We start from the raw sequence: 16653 nt of genomic DNA, 5'->3' as shown, positions 1-16653 counted from the left end.
GGGCAACGGATTTAAACTAATGCCTGTCAATCTAAAGATGGCGTATGTGCGTGTTGATGTGCAACCAGTGGCCCTCGGAGAAGGTATCAATTTGAGCGAAGAATAATCATCGAGTTCGCTATCTTGATTTAACGGGGTAGCCTGCATCGGAGTACAAAAGAAGGATTGAGTCTTAATCCCAACGGATATGAAAGTCATAAGCAGCGGTTCTTCGGGGTATAGCTTGTCTTGTCATGATCTTACGGCAACACAGCCGAGAGAACGATATAGAGCAGCCCGTGAAACTTGGGTCAACCCATGGGCTTAAGTAGGCACTCTCCAACCATGAAACAATATCGCATGACTCTTTTCTCGGGCATCGAACAGTAGAGAGCGCGTTGGACGACTTCTCGACAAATCACAGCATGCCGTGGTCTCGATACGCCTGACGAGGCCACCTTAGCGAGTGGCATAACGAAGCCCGTACCTAGGATTCGGGATCCCAATATAGCCACCGAGGGCACTGAACTACCCCGAGAGTATCCCAAAAAAATACCCTTCCCGGACAGAAGCCGGATAAACCAGAGGCAGGGAGCGTGGGCTGTGAGGTTGCGAAGCCAGCCTCGCTGAGACGGGGACCAGTTATCCATGCACGTGTAGCTCTCGTGTGACCCAAATATCAATCGGCGACATCTTTCGAGTCTATAGCTGTTGTCGGGAAAGGCGTGAGATACAGTTCAGTATCTTTGGCCGTGGACAGACGTTGAATATCACCTGATAAGGAAAGAAGACTGGATCATCAAGCCAGGCGTGGATATGATCTGATGAGCCCTCATGTATAATTGAAACGGATCCATGTCAAATTCAAGGGGCGAAACAGGGGACGACATGGCAACCTTGCCAAGCACAATACCGCAGGTGAATCCCATGCTTGGTTGATGTCTTATACTGCTACACTGTATGCTGCTGATCAATAGCAGCAATAATAAGAGCCCGAACGCCAACTCCTGGTGTCAAAGATACCCACATTCTCTGGTGGGCATGCCGACTCCTGTAAGCCTATGCCCTTTTGCTCCTTATACAATTTGAATCCAAGTGCCCTGAGGACTGTTACTGCCCAAAATTTTCAAGAACCGCTACACTCCATAAAACGAACCGTAACCATGCTCGCACAGGAAATGCCACCGAATGCCTACCGACTCGATCAGATACGTCATCCACCTGCCAGGCTGTGACTGGCGTGTATATTTGCCAAATCGTGACGGAAGAAGCCCCCTATCGAGCGCTGCCTGCCTACAAGGCAGCACCAGGAAACGGAATAATCTCCTCGTCGTTCGAAGCTGGTTCGTTGTACGTCTGCAGCAGTCGGGGATCGACACTATACTGCGTTTCTTGTGGATTGCCCGTGGGCGGCACCAAGAGTTGGTCCCATATCGAGCCCATCTGGGGCCCGCTATTCGCATAGGGTTCGCTGGGCATGGGGGCTTGCAAAAGCTGCTCGTCTGACGTGAAGTAGTCTTGAGATTCTGCAACGTACTCGCCACCTGCCGGTGAGACGGTAGAACCGGTGCCGAAGTCGTTGACCAAGGTCATCGGGGTCGAAGCATTGCTTTGTGGTTCATTCTGTGCAGGCAAGGACACGCGATCCATGGACCTGAGGAATAAATCCATGGGCGACGGGGGCTCATTCGGGTTCATGCCGGTTCCCCAAGATCTGTCGTAGTGCTGCACGGCGTGGCATCCTGGAGCTTCCATCATGTTCTGCCTGCAGGCACGCAACTCCACCCTGCTCAACCTGTACTCTCCACAGGCGCTGTAGTCCTGGCCGGGCCTGTTTCTTCGGTTGTTGGGTGGCATCATGGACCAGCGAAAGCCCTGGCTCGCGGCCCCCACCAGCTCTCCCGGCCACCAAAGATGTTCTGTCGCGGTCAAGTCGTCGTCCGCGCCGAAGAGGCAAAGCTGCGAGAAACGATCGACCAAAGTGACTTCGTCATGTCCGTGAACACGCAGATACTTGATGATGTGCGGCTCGAGACTCCAGGGAACCGGCCCAGAGCTTGCAAGTCCCGTGCAGAAATACTTGAAATTCTGATAATCATCTTCCGCCATGAGAATGACGACTTTTGGGCAACTTGCCCAAGCAGCATGACTGTGCAAGACAGTTCCGGGGTTTTGTGGCAAGTTGATCCAGTGAAAGTAGCCAGGGTACTGGAGGCTCATGGGGCCAGACCCACGAAACCTCGCGGCAGCGGACGGCGTGGGGAAAGCCAGAACGACGAGTACGCGATTTGAAGAGGTGCTTGAATTCAATGGAGGTCGAGGAGGCAGGGCGAACATGCTGTTGTTGGTGGGAATTGGCTGAGTGTTAATGACTGGCCCCTGAATCGGGCCCATTGGAGTGGTATATTGCTGGGACTGAAAATAGCCTTGAAGGTTAGTCATCGCAGGAGGCTGCTGCTGGCCTGAACCGCCTTGAGGCATCTGACCCGGCAGGGATGGATTATTCATGCTGATCAAGAGCTGCCAAGGGCTTGTGACTGAGGAAGCGGTATGGGTCTGAGTCGATGCTCAAGTAAAGTGTGCTGGTGGCAGCGTTTGTGATGGGGTAACTGTAGACGAAGCTCACAAGCAATTGAACATGCTCCGTATGGAGGTCCGTCATGTCGAATCCCGGGGGAGCATCTTATATACCTAGGCATGCTGGCAGGAAGATGACCTTTCTCCGACAGGGACGTCTCCTGCCTCGCGTTTCCGCTCCTAGAGAACTTTGTTTGGGCATCGTGCTTCCAAGTCACGGGATATAGGCAAGATTGGAACCTTTTGCGATATGAATTCGATCCACAGAAGCTGCGATGCGGGTGGGCTACGGAAAGCATGTCAGCTCTGTGGGAAACCGTGGGAAACCTTGGGCCATCGGGGTTGATCGTCACTCGCTCGACCGGCTGGACATAACTCCGAAAGCCTGCCCACGCACAGCCCGTGGCAGGAACCACTAGGCATTCGTGGGACATTTGTCAAGAGGTGCTTGCCAGCTTTTGATGTGGCAGGATGTTCCCACAAAACGAGGGCTGCAAAGCAGCGAATTTCGCTCTTCTCCTGTCGCTCGCACACGACGGCAGGCAGCTCTATCAGCCGATGTGCTGCCGAGCTGTTAGACCAGCCAGCCGTGATATGCCCGACTGATTCTCCCAGTGACAACATGCCCACAGCAGATGCCATCGCTGCACACCCTGACACAGGTCTCGCACTTGACACGACAAGGATGAGGCGGAAAAGATGGCTTTTGCATTCAGGCCGCGCCTGCCCGTTCACGCCCTCTTCCTCTGCTTCCTATCATCCATGAAGCGCGTCCCCGATCCTCCCGCGAAACGCTTCGCGTCCCAGCCGCCATCCGAGTCGGGGCTCGAGTCCCGATCGTGGCCACCCATGAGCTCCATGTTCTCGCCGTCAAAGGCATTCTCGCCCCTGTTCCTGCCGCGACCGCCGGACCCAGACGCCTTGCCGCTGCCGCTGCCGCCGTGCATCTTGGCCAGCAGCTTGGCGGCGCGCGACTTGCGCTTTTCGAACCCGGAGCGGCTCGACACGTTGCCGAGGCCGACGCGGCGGCTCTGCCTGTTGTACCAGAACAGACCACCGAGGATGAAGAGGAGGCCGGCGCCAACGATGGGCAGCGCAATGTACAGCTCCTTGTCGCCCGGGGGCCGGGTGTCGCGGTGCGGGGGGCCTGTCCTGGCGGCGCACGAAGACGGTCTGGCCGACGACGTCGGGGGCCGACGTACTCGTCGTCAATGTGGCGCTGGATGCGCAGCTGGATCGTGGCGTTCTGCTCGCCGCGGGGGATGGTGTTGCCGCCGACGTGCCAGGGGTAGAAGCCGTGCTTGGCGGGCTTGACGTGCTTCTTGTTGGGGTTGAAGATGGGGTCCTCGGTCTCGTCGATCTCGCCCGTCGTGCTGTTGACGTAGTAGCCGACGAGGTGGATCCAGACCTTTTCGCTCGTGTTGCTCTTGAGGACGGGCGCCGTGGCATCCCAGGTGACTGGTGCCGTTAGCAAGGGAGCCCATGGATGAAGGCGACGCTGGGGGAGGGGAGGGGAGACAGGGCACATACCATAGTAGGTCTTGCCGACGAAGAGCTCGCCGTCCTTCTCTGGGGCACAGAAAGGCGCGTGCTCCATGTCGATGTTGTGACACGGGACGAAAGCACCCTTTCCGTTCTTAGCTTTGGCCGTGGCGATGGGCGGATCGCCCGTGCTGACGCTGACCAAGGCATCGCGGCGGTTTGTGAAGGTGAAGACGGTGCCGGTCAGGGCGTTGGGCGCGCCAGACTCATAGGTCGGGGTGCCGGAGACGGTGGTGAGAACGGGGGTGATGGTCGTGGGAGTGCCCTTCTTGTTGACCGAGACCCAAGGCGCGTCGGGCGCCAGAGGTTTGGCACGAGGGACAATGTTTGCTGCCGGCGAGCTGGGCGCCGCCACGGGTGCTGGTGTAGGGTCGGCAAAGGCAGCCGCAAAGGGCGCGAGAAGCGGGACGAGAATGGATGATGAGCGCATGGTGACCGAAGGGGTTGTCGGCTCGTGGGTTGCGTTTGGAGCTCCTGATGGAGGAGGGTTCTTGCGAGGTGAGGTCCAATTGAGAATTCGACGGGCTGTCCGAGGTGGCGGAGATAGGGTTGGGGTCGCGTTCTAAATGTGGGACATGTCTAGAGACGATGGTGAAATGTCAAGAACAGAAGGAGACAGAAGGAGACAGAAGGGTTTTCGAGAACGACTCGGGTGTGTGGTCAAGGTGAGGGAAAAAATTGGAGGAAGCTCGGATCGGAAGAGACGGCGAGGAGCGTCCAGAATATTTTAGGACATGGAGACATGGAGATGCCGATGACCGACGAATTCCAGTAGTCTGCCAATCTGCATTGGCTTTGCCGTGTGCGTGACGTGCCTTGGGTGCCCTCTGCGCGCCGCCCGAGACCCGCCGCATTCGCTGTACGACAGGGGTCGACCCTGCCTCTAATCAACAAGTGAAGCAATGATGTTACCATCCATCGATCCCATCACGACCATGCGGCTGGCTAGATTAGTTCTCCGGCTGAGAGTGTATCTGAAAAATTGTTCATGGCAACGCCCTTACACCTACCACTTGAGAAAGCCCTATACCACCGCATACGCCGACACGTAGCTCACGCTCATGTCGTCCGCATCCTCCACCAAATTACTCCTCTCGTACCGAACAAACTGGAACCTCCCCTTGTCCTCCCCACCACGACCCTCCTCCTCGGCGAGCAGCTCGAGTGCCGCCATCATGACGCCGATCGGATGCCGTCCGCAGACCGTGTTTTTGGTCAAGGACAGGTTGTCGTAAAACCGAGCATACTCACCCGTCTTGATGGCCGCGATGGCCTGGTCGTCGAGCTCCTTGATCGTCTCGTGAATCGGGCGGCCCGCGGGCACGCGCGACCGCGACGAAATGTGTGACAAGCTGCCGTCGACCTTGGCGTGCGGGCTGTAGGGCGTGTAGCTGAAGTTGTCGCCCCAGTGGCAAAAGTCCGAGCTCACGACAAAGGCGTTGGCCGGGTCCCGCAGGTACGGCAGCAGCCAGGCGCCGACGGCGCGCTCGGCCGTCTTGGTGCCGTCGCCGACGAGGATGGGCACCAGCGTCGGGAAGGCGTCGGGCGAGCCGAACGTTTTGGCGAACATGGTCCACAGGTAGGGCAGGTGCATCTCGAGCGAGTGCTCCTTGTTGTCGTTGGCCGGCGGCATGTCGGGGAGGGAGAGGGCGGTGCGGAGCGTGCTGGTGACCTCCTCGTCGACCCTGATGTTGCCGAACGGCGTGCCGTAGTGCTTGAAGGTCGTGACGGCGCAGCCCTTGAGGTAAAAGGTGTGGGATGGGCCGAGGAGGAAGACGCGCTTCGTCTGGCTGAGGTCGAGACTCTTGTACGCCCAGGCTGCCGTCGGGCCCGAGTAGCTGTATCCTGCGTGCCTGCGCAGGCGTCAGTGGACAAAGGGGGCCGGACAGCGGGCTTGTTCGTGCTCACGGGGCAATGATCACGCGGGCGCCGGGGATCGGGACGTCGGACGAGTTGATTTGGCTCGGCACATCGTCCAGGAAGCCTTCGAGCTGTTCAGCCAGTTGCTTTGCGTCAGCCAGGTACCATGAGCCCGCCTTGCCGGGTTTCCGGACATCTCGAGAGGACATGATGGGCGTTGTCGATGTGCTTTGCTCCCGATTCAGGTCGTGATAGCACAAACAGAGCAGAAAGAGGTTCCAAGGTCTTCCACTCTAGCCAGGCGAGTCAACCGCTGATGTCGACCTGACGTCGAGGATGAGGGTCCAACTGCTGGAGGAGGAGGACGCTGCCCCGCATTCAAGCTTCAAGGCGTGAGGAGGGGCAGGCAGGGCAGCGCCTGAGCCACTGCAGGCTGACGGGCCATCCGAGCTCCCACGCACCCCTGCCCCTGTCGCGCTTGGCGTCGAACCACGCTGGAGCTCCCACTAGCTCGAGTCACTTTTCCATCGCGAGCTCGAAAACACCATGAAACAAGGTTCGACATTCTCCCACTGACACACATGCTACCTTGCGCGACCATTCTCGCCTGTTCTATTGTGCCCCTGTCCGGCTTGGATATACCATCCGGGCTCTGATGCTGCGCCAATGTTGCTGCAGCTGCCGAACGCTGGCGTCGCGCGGCTCTGGGACGACGCTGAGAGCTCGACAACTCTCCCAACTGCAGCCATGGTCCTCCATACCCACGACGCCATCGCGAGCGAATCGTCTCTACTCTTCGAAACAGCCAAAGCCAGCCGACAAGGAACAACTGGCGAGTCAATTCAGGGATCTCCGTGAGTGCCACCCCCAGCCGCCACGCGATACTTTTTTTTTTTTTTCGCAGCTACTGACCACTGTCCTGTCCAGTCTTCTTCCCGAAAATGTCCCCACGAGAACGATGGAAACCTGGCGAAACGGCAGTCACAATCCATGGCTTCATTGGCAAGATTCGAAAGGTATCCAAGGAACTGGCATTCGCCAACATTGAGCTCAACAACGGCGAGTTCCAGGGCCAGATCTGCGCCAAGGGAATCGAAAAGGCCGACGCCCTACGCAAAATCCAGCCCTACAGCGCCGTGACGGTGACCGGCAACATGACCGACGCATCATCACCGACCAAGTTCGACATGGAGATCGAGTCGATCGGCCACCTGAACCCTTTCCCAAAGGACATTATCGTCTCATCCGACGCCGTCTTCCCGCCCGAGGCTCGCCACCTGCAGCTGCGCTTCCACGCCAAGTTGAAGGAATCGCTGCGCTTCCGTGCCTTTCTGAAGGCATCCGTAGGCCAGACCATGAGCAGGCTGGGCTACATGGATGTGGAGACACCGACGCTCTTCAAGTCCACCTCCGAGGGCGCGCGCGAGTTTCTCGTCCCCACCCGCAGGGCGGGCCATGCCTACGCGTTGCCCCAGAGCCCTCAGCAGTACAAGCAGGTGCTCATGGCCGCGGGACTGGGTGGCTACTATCAGTTTGCGCGCTGCTACCGCGATGAGGACCACAGGGCCGACAGGCAGCCCGAGTTTACGCAGATGGATCTGGAGAAGTCGTTTGCGACTGGCGAAACGATTCAAGCTGATGTGGAAGCGTTCATGCAGACGACATGGGATGCCATGCGCGAGGAGTACAACCGCAAGGACGACGACACATCCTTTATCCCTCACAGGAAGAGTGCGCCAAGTTCGGATGAGCCATCCGGCGGAGAGCCTGTGTCCTACAAGGAGTACCCAGCCATTTCAACACCGTTCCGGAGGATGAAGTACCAGGAGTGCATGGATTTGTACGGTTCGGACAAGCCTGACCTGCGCATCCCGAACCGCATCGAACGGGTCGACGCCCACCTGAGCCCCAACTTTGTCAGCATGATCACCGATCTCGAGAGGCCCATCGTTGATGCTTGGGTGTTCCGGCCACATGAGGATGCGGACCGAAAGGAGGTCCATGAGTTTATGCAAATTTTTCTGCAGAACCTTCACAAGAGCCACTCTCTGAACCCGGATGGCGCGCCCCAAGCCCTGATGTACGACACAAGCAAGCCCCTCGAGGGCTTCTCCGCCCTGGGTCCCGACGGCCTCAAGACCCTGCAAGATGCTGCCTCGCCCGAGTCTGGACTGTCAACACTTGAGAACGGTGACGTTGTCGTCTTCCAGGCGCGTCAGGACCGTCCTCACCAGGGCGGCTCGACCAAGCTCGGCGAGGTCCGCATCGCGCTGTACCACGCCGCCATCGAGGCTCAGCTCCTCGAGCGCGACGACAGCTTCCAGTTCCTCTGGGTGACCGATTTCCCCATGTTCACGCCCAACGAGGAGGTCGACGTCGGCCAGGGCGGCTCCTCGGGCTTCTCTGCCACCCACCACCCGTTCACGGCGCCGCTCACGGCCGAGGACCTCGAGCTCCTCTTCACAGACCCGCTGAAGGCCAAGGCCGACCACTACGACCTCGTCCTCAACGGCGTCGAGCTCGGCGGCGGCAGCAGGCGTATCCACGTCGCCGCCATGCAGGAGTTCATCTTCCGCGACATTCTGCAGATGACCAAGCCCAAGATGGCCGAGTTTTCGCACCTGCTGAAGGCGCTGCGGGCGGGCTGCCCACCGCATGCGGGCTTCGCGCTGGGCTTTGACCGGTTCGCGGCGGTGCTCAGTGGTTCGAGCTCGGTCAGAGATGTGATTGCCTTTCCCAAGAACAACAAGGGCGTCGACGAGTTTGCTGGTGGACCGGGGAAGATCAGCGATGAGCAGCTGACGACATATCACCTGCAGTTGCGGAAGAAGTAGACTTGTACGATGAGTACTGTAAGATTTAGGTGTACCTTCAAATGTACGATGGATATGACTGGCATGGACCGAGCCATGGCACCACAGTGTCAATCCCCCCCAGCAGCAGCCGACTGAATCCATGTCAGTGTGCAGTATAACGCGAAAAAGAGGACAGAACAAGTTTTGTGGCTATGGTCTTTATTATAGTCGTCGTGATCAAGTATCAAGTCGCTCCTAGTAAAACAGTCCCGGTGGTATCCCCCCCGTGATCATTCCATTCATTCCTCCACACCCCGCAGGTGTGTGCATTTCGCGTTGGCACGTTCAAGAGCGCTTCCACTGACCGGCATCCTCAGTGCCCTTGCCGAGCGAGTTGGCGGCGTTCTCAACGCCGGTGCCGATGTTGCCGAGGCCGTCGCCGATGGGGCGGCCGGCCTCGCCAGTAGCGCCGGTGATGGTGTCGCCGACACCGCGGGTCGCAGCGCCGGTGACGTTACCGACGGTGCGGGAGAGACCGCCGACAGTGTTGCCGAGGGCGGAGGTGAGGAACTGGGCTCCGCCGGTGACGCCGTTGTTGTTGCCGGAAGACATGTTGACGGTTTTAGTGGTTGGTAGTGGTTTAAGTTTGAAGAGTGGGTTTTGTAGAGTGTGTGTAATCTTGTTTGATGGGTGGCTTGTTGATAATGAGCTCGAGAGGAAAGAGCAACGTCGAGCGGCTTGAGGCTTCGTTCTTATAATCCTCTGGCCCTCAGGCAACAGGCATCTCTCTCTCTTTCTCTCTTCTGACGAATTTCAAACGCATGGCCAAGCAACGACACCACACAATATCCCCCCCCTCGGACAAGGCGTGACGTCAGGCCCACTTCAGGGTCTCGAGAGCTGCGGAAGAGTGGGTGTGGCTGATCATCCTGCGATCGTGCCTATCACAGCCACACCCACCCTGGGGGCTTGACATCACAGCGATGAGAAAAATAATTAACAAGAACAACTCCTCAGCAAAAAACCGGGCTCCGCCCCAGGTTGGCCCAGCTGGGCAGGGGGTTGCGCGCGATGGCCTGCATGTGATGCTCCTGGTGTTCGAGCCCCCCTCCTCGACTGCGTGTTGCGTGCGATGATGCAACCTGGGGGCGAAAAATGGCGGCGCAAGGGTCCCTCTCCCTGGAGAACCGCGCAACGGGAACGGGATGGAGGGCTGCGATGGTGAACCCTGGGGATGGCGGATGGAAGCGAGCCAAGGGCAAATAGGCAGTTGCACCGAAGGGAGGCGGGCGGCCTGGTTCGTCTTGGGATGCTCTGGATCGATGGATGTGACGATGCGTTGGGTGATCGAGTGGCTGTGGCTGTGAACCTGGTTCTCCGTGCCACAGCTCTCACATGGCCTGCACGAGATGGTCAGTGGCGCCTCATCGAGATCGTCGAGGCGTGGAAGAGTAATCAAAGCATGCTGAGGTTTCCAGGTTTATGCGATCATATTGAGTGTTTGCAAAGTTTCGAGCGGGTGATGCGATGAGCAGTTAGCATTTGCGGTGGGTATAATCACTAACAGCGGGAGGCAAAACATCGAGTTCCGATTAGTCTAGTGGTTAGGATATCGGCTTGTCACGCCGGGGACCGGGGTTCAATTCCCCGATCGGAAGTTCTCTTTTGCTCTCGAGCTACAAAACATTGTAGAGGCAATTTTTTTAACTGACGCGCTTGTTGCACTCTTGATTCGTTTGCAGCTTTATGAACTTGGTTTCTGGATCTGGGCGGCGGGCGCAGGCTTGACATATCAAAAACGGACAAATACGTGTACCAGTGGACATGGAGCAAATGTGATGACCTGCAACCAGGAGCAACGAAATGGTACGTTTGACATCCTGTCTTCAGACACGTTGGGATCATCGCTTGCTCAAAAGCTTAATTGTGCTCCCCTGCCGCTTCCTCGCCACAATGTCTTTATTCGCCAGCTTACCAAGGTCTCGAACACCACATGTGGCCAGGGTCTCACAGGAGACGGCCCGTCCTTGCAGTCATCCTTGCTGGGCAACGTCAGAAATGTCCATCGTTGAGCACATGATCTTCGTGTCCATGGTGTCAGATTTGAAAACGGCCGCCACCGTAAAAGCAATCTCCGTCATGATGCCTCATCTCACGAAGTAGGCCTCCAGCACGCTAGAGCTATTGCTCTTCTCACTACCTGAAGAGCTGTAGCCAGAGACACGGGATCTCCTGTCTGGTATGCTTTGATGCTGGTACAACCGAAGGTTGGGTTCAGGACGGCGGCCCAAGTGTCTACAAGGTCCTGTTCGTCCGAATCAAGGCACCAACTATGCGAGACCATTCATCTCTCGGCCCATTTTGTGTGGCGGTCAAGGAGGACATGCTGTGGCAGATTGGTGTGCCACAGTTGCCGTCTTCGTCGGAGCCGGGAGACCACTCACGCGGGAACCGCTCACAACGGCACGCAACGTGATAAGCAAGGTCAAGGCACCGTTCAACGCGAAGCTCCCCAGCATCCTGGCACTTGCTGGCATCGTGAAGCTCGTGATGACCTGGGACAAGCCGTCACCAGGGCTGTAGGCTCGAATCTTGATGGCCCGTCTTCCTTGCCACTAGCCAGAGGAATACCGACGTACTGTAGCGTCGGAAGCACGCCCGTGTTGGAGTAGTGATGTGGACTCTCATTGGGGTGAATTGGACTGTAGCTGCGGGTGTCACGCCGGCTGCACGGTGGCCTTTGGTCATCGGATCGTCGAGGTCATTCCAGGTTTGTGGACTCGGTTAGCAAGGTTTTGACAGGTTGCAGTCAGGGACTCGTCCGACGAGATGACGTTACACCATGGGCGAGTCTGTCGATCAGATGGGTGCAGATGCTGCCAAGCTGGATGCCTCTCGTGGATGCCGAAAGAAGGCGGCCGAACACATGCGAAGGTCCATCAACATAGGTACCTAGGCAGGCAGAGCATGTTTTGAATCTGCCTTTGGTCACGGTGAAGTAGGGGGAAGTAGGGGAACAAGATGGAAATGTAAGGAGCTCCCATAAGGACCACGGAAAGCTCGCGAGAAGCTTGCTGCCGTTTCCTACCGAACCCGGGTCTGAGTGCCAGCACTCTTCCACAGCTGACAAACCTCAACAAGGCAAAGTTGCCTTCTGATCAGCACCGACACAGATGGAAGATCAGGAGGATCTGTGCATGTGAAGGCGAATCCATGGCTTATCTTCACAGTGGGTTTTCGCCACAACCAGTGGTCAGCCCTACCCCAGAAGCAGTAGCCAGAGGTCGAAGAATCTAGACATACAACACTGGGTATTCGAGTGGTCACCCAACAAGCTACTAATCTGGTCTTATTGCCAGGAGGACAGAAAATCACGAGGTTTCCATTTGTGCATTCGTGTGTGCTGGTGATGCGGTCAGTGAGTGTACAAGCATGCTATCTCCGCCGGTTCAGGGGCTAGGGGCGGGACAACGGCCGCTTTCCTCACATGCCCGAGCCTCTTTCCTTCCTCTACATATCTGCTCGCGTGGCAAGTGATCGAGATGCGCTAACATGCCGTCGAGGAAACAACGAAAAATAAGCGAGCAGTGTCATCAAGAGAACGATTGGAAAACTGTCGAACTGCCACGTTACTGCAACTGCTGCCCTCTCGCAGATTACGACGCAGTCAGTCCAACGTCTCTCGCACAAAAAGGAGGTCACCCCACGGACGAAGAAATCGCTTGTCCACAGGTAGGAAAGAACCGATGCCGTCTTGATAGGTCGAGTCATAAATCGTGCAAGCCAGCTCGTGAAGACTGATGGCAGCCACACTGAGCACTACTCATTGAGCAATACTCATTGAGCAATACTCATTGAGCAATACTTTCTTGAATTCTTCTGCATCCTCATCTTGGTCTTGTCTATCATGTGCCGCTCTAGCAGCTCTATACGCCCGACCCGTCAAAGATGCGAGCCCAGTCACCGGGCGTGGTTGACGACGTCCTTGAGGTTGGGGTCCTCCATCTCGGAGATGTACTTTTCGGCATCGAGCGCGGCCTGGCATCCGGAGCCTGTGGCGTGTCAGCATGGTCTGGACATGTCGCAGAGGAAGGAAGACGAAGACGAAGACGAAGAAGAGGAAGAGAACGTACCGGCGCTGGTGATGGCCTGCCTGTAGCGCTTGTCCTGGACGTCGCCAGCGGCAAAGACGCCCTCAATGTTGGTGAGCGGGGTGCCGGGCTGGGTGATGACGTAGCCCTCGTCGTCCGTGTCGAGCTGGCCCTGGACGAGGCTCGTGGCGGGGACGTGGCCGATGGCGTAGAAGAGGCCGTTGGCCTCGACCGTCTCCTCGGCGCCGGTGCGGGTGTCGCGGACGACGAGGTGGGACATGAGGCCCTTGTCGTCGCCCTTGACCTCCTGGGCGCCGCTGTGGAAGCGGACGGTGACCTTGGGGTGGCCGAGCAGGCGCTTGGCCATGATGGCGCTGGCGCGCAGGACGTCGCGGCGCACGAGGACGGTGACGTGGCTGGCGTACTTGGTCAGGAAGAGGGCCTCCTCGGCGGCCGAGTCGCCGCCGCCGACGACGACGAGGGGCTTGTTGCGGTAGATGGGCACGGCGCCGTCGCAGACGGCGCAGGCCGAGATGCCGTTCTGCCAGTACTTGTCCTCGCCGGGGATGCCGAGGCGGCGGGCCGAGGCGCCGGTCGCCAGGATGATGGCGTCGGCCGTGTGCGTCGTGTCGGGCGACCACTCGAGGGAGTAGCGGAAGGGCCGCTGCGAGAGGTCGAGGGTGGCGACCGTCTCGGAGACGATCTCGGTGCCGAAGCGCACCGACTGGGCGCGCATCTTGTCCATGAGCTCCTGGCCCATGATGCCGTCGGGGAAGCCGGGGAAGTTCTCGACGTCGGTCGTCGTTGTGAGCTGGCCGCCGGCGGCGATGCCGTTGGCGAGGAAGCCCTCGTAGAGCACGGCTGCAGGGATTTTCGAGTCAGTACGTGGCGACTGGTGCAAGGAGAGCAACGAGGAGAGCTAGCACAAAGGAACTCACGCTTCATGTCGGCACGTGCGAGATAGACGGCGGCGGTGTGGGCCGCAGGGCCTGAGCCGATGACTTTTGTTTCTGTCAGTACAAGATGGCGCAAGAGGGCCTCGTAATGCCCCTCCTCCTCCCTCTCGTCTTTATGCTCTAGCAGAAGCACACACACACACACACACAGAGAGAGAGAGAGAGGCGACCGAGAGGGACAGACAGCCACATACTGACAATCTTGCTATGCATGGTTCTGGCAGCGATGCTCGGCTTGGCGGTGTTCTTCTGAAGGGTCGTGGCGGTGGCCGCGAAGGAAAGTCCACCCGCGCTGGCTCGCAGGGTCCGTCGAAAGGCGGATGAAAACAGTTTCGCGGTGCGCGTTCGTCGTCCACGCCGTTACGAGGTCGCGTGGATGGGATCGAAGGGTGGTGGGAGGAAAGAAAGAAGGGAAGAAAAAGCTCGAGCGCGCGAAATGCTGTCAGACACGGATTGGGCGGGATCGAGGAATCGAAGGGTCTAGGAAGCCAAGGGTCTGGGAAGCCAAGGTGTAATTATACTACCTGAAAATAAAGCGACTGACTGATGGAAGAGGGGGTTTTTCCCTTCGAAGGAAGTACCTTCGAAGGGGTACCTTTGAAGAAGGTACCTTCGGTACCTTGAGAATGGCCCCGCGATCGGGCGCTCGGCGCTCGGCATGTCCCTCTGGTCTTCTGCGCCTATCGACCGTGATCCATCGCCTCTCGCTCTCGTGCATCGCCATAGGTCCCTTGAATTCCAGATTCGAGGTGGGGGCTGAATAATCAGCAGCTTACTCATCTCATCTCATTTCTTGTTTCTGCCTCTCATCAGGTGCTCGGCCGAGCCTCGGTTGACGGTTGACTTTCAATCCCTGGCGGGGGCTGGAAGGGCGGTCCCGCCAGTCTAGAAGCTCTAGAAGCTCTAGAAGCTCTAGAAGCTCTAGAAGCTCTAGAAGCTCTAGAAGCAAAGGGAACACCAACCATTTATTAGTGGTAAACCTCCAAACATGTCATGAATGATGCACGAACGGCCATTGTGTCCAAGCTCCCATGCCCCAGCCCATGAAGGGCGGCTGCTACCAAATGCTAACCTGACTCCTGATGCCGCCCTCGTCACCGCTGCCCCTCGTCAGCGCCATCCCTCTTCCCAAACCGCGCGCCGAACCCTCCCAGGTCTCGCCGGAAGAACTTGCCAAAGTTCTTGAGGTTCTCGTTCATCGCCTTCTCCGCCGCGACGACGCCAGACCCCCCGCCGCCCTTGTCGCCGACACCGCCGCCGCCGCCGCCGCCGCCCTGGCCCAGGTCCCGCGCCGCGCTGAGGAGCTTCTCGCCGAGGCTCGTCGCGTCAAACTTGCCCTGCAGCCCGGCCATCGCCGTGGCGCTGCTGCCCGCCGCCGACAGCGCCGAGCTCGCCGTGTTGATCGACGCCCCGGCCACGGTCCCGGCGACGGCCCCGGCACCGCCGCCGCCACCGTGACCGTGACCCTGGCCGCCGCTCAGGCCCTGGCTCGCCAGCAGCGGCGTCAGCAGCGGGCTGTTCTGCGCGAGCTTGCCGTCGTGCGCCTTGCTGTCGCGGTGGATGCCGAACAGCTCGAGGAGGTGCGCCTGGTCCTGCTTGCGCACCGCCTTGAGGTCGAGAATCTTCTTAAAGTTGACGTCCGACCGGTCGGCAATGTGGATGAGGTACGCCTGCACGAGGCCCTCGGGCGGCGACGGCCGCACCTGGAGCGTCTTGAGCAGCGGGTCGATGCGGTTCATCGTGTGCGCCACCCGCTTGACGAAGCCCGCCGGCGGCGCCTGCGCCTGCGCCTGCGCCTCGCCCGACCTGTTGTGGAACGACAGCAGCCCTTCAAACGCCTTGGTCATGACGTACTTGTCGAGGAGCATCTGCCCACGAGTTAGCTCTTGCCAGGGGAAACCTCATACCAAAAGGCTCCGACGTACCTGTTCGGCAGCCACCTCGGTCACCGGCTTGCACTGCACAATGTTGGCAATGTACGCCGACGCCAAGTGGTCCACCAAGTTGTCGCAGAAGGCCCTCGCGTACTGCTGCTTGACGACGAGCCCCAAAACCGCCTCGGCCTTGCCGTTGACGGCCCGGAGCAGCTCGCCGACGTAGGAGCTCTGGTCCCCGACGCTTTCCATGGCGCCCCAGTTCGTGTTGCGCATCTCGCGCCACGCGCCCGCGCACTCGTGCTCGACGGTGCGCACGAGCGCCAGGACGGCGGCGCTGGCGACGCCCAGAAACGCATCGGCCTGCGACGAGAGGTCGACCCTGTCCCTGAACTCGGGGTCGATGCGCTTCCTGATGTTCTCCTCGAGCTGATTCGCGTTTGTTGACCAGAAATCCGCCGTGTTCATGACCATGACAATGTCCTGCAGCGGCGGGCCCTGCGCGCCGCCCCTCGAGAGAAAGCTGAGCAGCACCTGCTGCGCGTACTCGTCGAGGTACTTGGCCAGCGTCTTGGCGAGGTCGAGGAGGCGGTCGCTCGTAGACAGCTTGGCGCACTGTGACAGCGTGAGTTTGTAAAAGTGGAACAGCTCAATGGCCGAGGGGATGACGGCCTGCGGCGTGAACTCCTCGTCCTCGGGGAGCAGCGGCTGGCTGCGGTACTTGGGGATCATGGCGGCGAGCTGCCTGTCCTGGCTCTCGACCCACAAGCTCAGGTACGGCTCAAAGGCCGCCGAGATGGAGCCGTGAAAGTGGGAGGCCCGGTCGTCGGCCGAGCTCAGCGTGTCGATGCTGGCCCGGGGCCCGTCGGCGAAGCGCCTCTCGAGCCCGTGCTCAAAGTCGAGCGTCTCCTGCAGGCAGCTCAGCAGCAGGTTGACGTCGAGCTTGGGGCCCTCGGTCCGGCGCATGCTCCGCTCGAGG

The 16653-nt window shown here is 58.9% G+C and overlaps 7 protein-coding genes and 1 non-coding gene across 8 annotated transcripts in view; 2 read left to right on the top strand and 6 right to left on the bottom strand.

The window, feature by feature from the left end:
- Positions 1-1272: 1272 nt before the first annotated feature.
- VDAG_06832 (uncharacterized protein) lies at positions 1273-2487 on the bottom strand (the record flags this gene model as incomplete). The annotated part of the gene is made up of 1 exon (XM_009659536.1): positions 1273-2487. One exon carries the CDS (start codon positions 2485-2487, stop codon positions 1273-1275), a length of 1215 nt encoding a protein of 404 aa, XP_009657831.1.
- Positions 2488-3287: 800 nt separating this feature from the next.
- Positions 3288-4528, bottom strand: VDAG_06831 (uncharacterized protein; the record flags this gene model as incomplete). The annotated part of the gene is made up of 3 exons (XM_009659535.1): positions 3288-3708; positions 3759-4014; positions 4087-4528. 3 exons carry the CDS (start codon positions 4526-4528, stop codon positions 3288-3290), a joined length of 1119 nt encoding a protein of 372 aa, XP_009657830.1.
- Positions 4529-4981: 453 nt separating this feature from the next.
- Positions 4982-6167, bottom strand: VDAG_06830 (MEMO1 protein; the record flags this gene model as incomplete). The annotated part of the gene is made up of 3 exons (XM_009659534.1): positions 4982-5039; positions 5139-5951; positions 6007-6167. 3 exons carry the CDS (start codon positions 6165-6167, stop codon positions 4982-4984), a joined length of 1032 nt encoding a protein of 343 aa, XP_009657829.1.
- A 457-nt stretch (positions 6168-6624) lies between these two features.
- On the top strand, positions 6625-8792 carry VDAG_06829 (aspartyl-tRNA synthetase; the record flags this gene model as incomplete). The annotated part of the gene is made up of 3 exons (XM_009659533.1): positions 6625-6708; positions 6764-6812; positions 6886-8792. The coding sequence occupies 3 exons, from the start codon at positions 6625-6627 to the stop codon at positions 8790-8792; spliced, it is 2040 nt and encodes a 679-aa protein (XP_009657828.1).
- A 306-nt stretch (positions 8793-9098) lies between these two features.
- VDAG_06828 (uncharacterized protein) lies at positions 9099-9365 on the bottom strand (the record flags this gene model as incomplete). The annotated part of the gene is made up of 1 exon (XM_009659532.1): positions 9099-9365. One exon carries the CDS (start codon positions 9363-9365, stop codon positions 9099-9101), a length of 267 nt encoding a protein of 88 aa, XP_009657827.1.
- A 974-nt stretch (positions 9366-10339) lies between these two features.
- On the top strand, positions 10340-10411 carry VDAG_20187. Its single transcript has one exon. It is a non-coding gene; the product is annotated as a tRNA-Asp (tRNA).
- A 2302-nt stretch (positions 10412-12713) lies between these two features.
- VDAG_06827 (thioredoxin reductase) lies at positions 12714-14013 on the bottom strand (the record flags this gene model as incomplete). The annotated part of the gene is made up of 4 exons (XM_009659531.1): positions 12714-12805; positions 12887-13705; positions 13783-13845; positions 13995-14013. 4 exons carry the CDS (start codon positions 14011-14013, stop codon positions 12714-12716), a joined length of 993 nt encoding a protein of 330 aa, XP_009657826.1.
- Positions 14014-14795: 782 nt separating this feature from the next.
- The window catches only part of VDAG_06826 (uncharacterized protein), a gene marked incomplete at its 5' end in the record, with an annotated part of 2899 nt that continues 1041 nt past the window's right edge, over positions 14796-16653 (bottom strand). Inside the window, 2 exons of the mRNA XM_009659530.1 lie at positions 14796-15668; positions 15726-16583. Of these exons, the coding sequence (XP_009657825.1) occupies positions 14895-15668; positions 15726-16583 (1632 nt within the window). The 3' untranslated portion in view covers positions 14796-14894. The remainder of the gene's footprint in view (positions 15669-15725; positions 16584-16653) is intronic.

Source organism: Verticillium dahliae, genomic scaffold (assembly GCF_000150675.1).
Source record: "Verticillium dahliae VdLs.17 supercont1.14 genomic scaffold, whole genome shotgun sequence".
Lineage (NCBI taxonomy): Eukaryota > Fungi > Ascomycota > Sordariomycetes > Glomerellales > Plectosphaerellaceae > Verticillium > Verticillium dahliae.
Note: the sequence above shows the minus strand (reverse complement) of the source record. Positions and strands in the feature narration are given on the sequence as shown.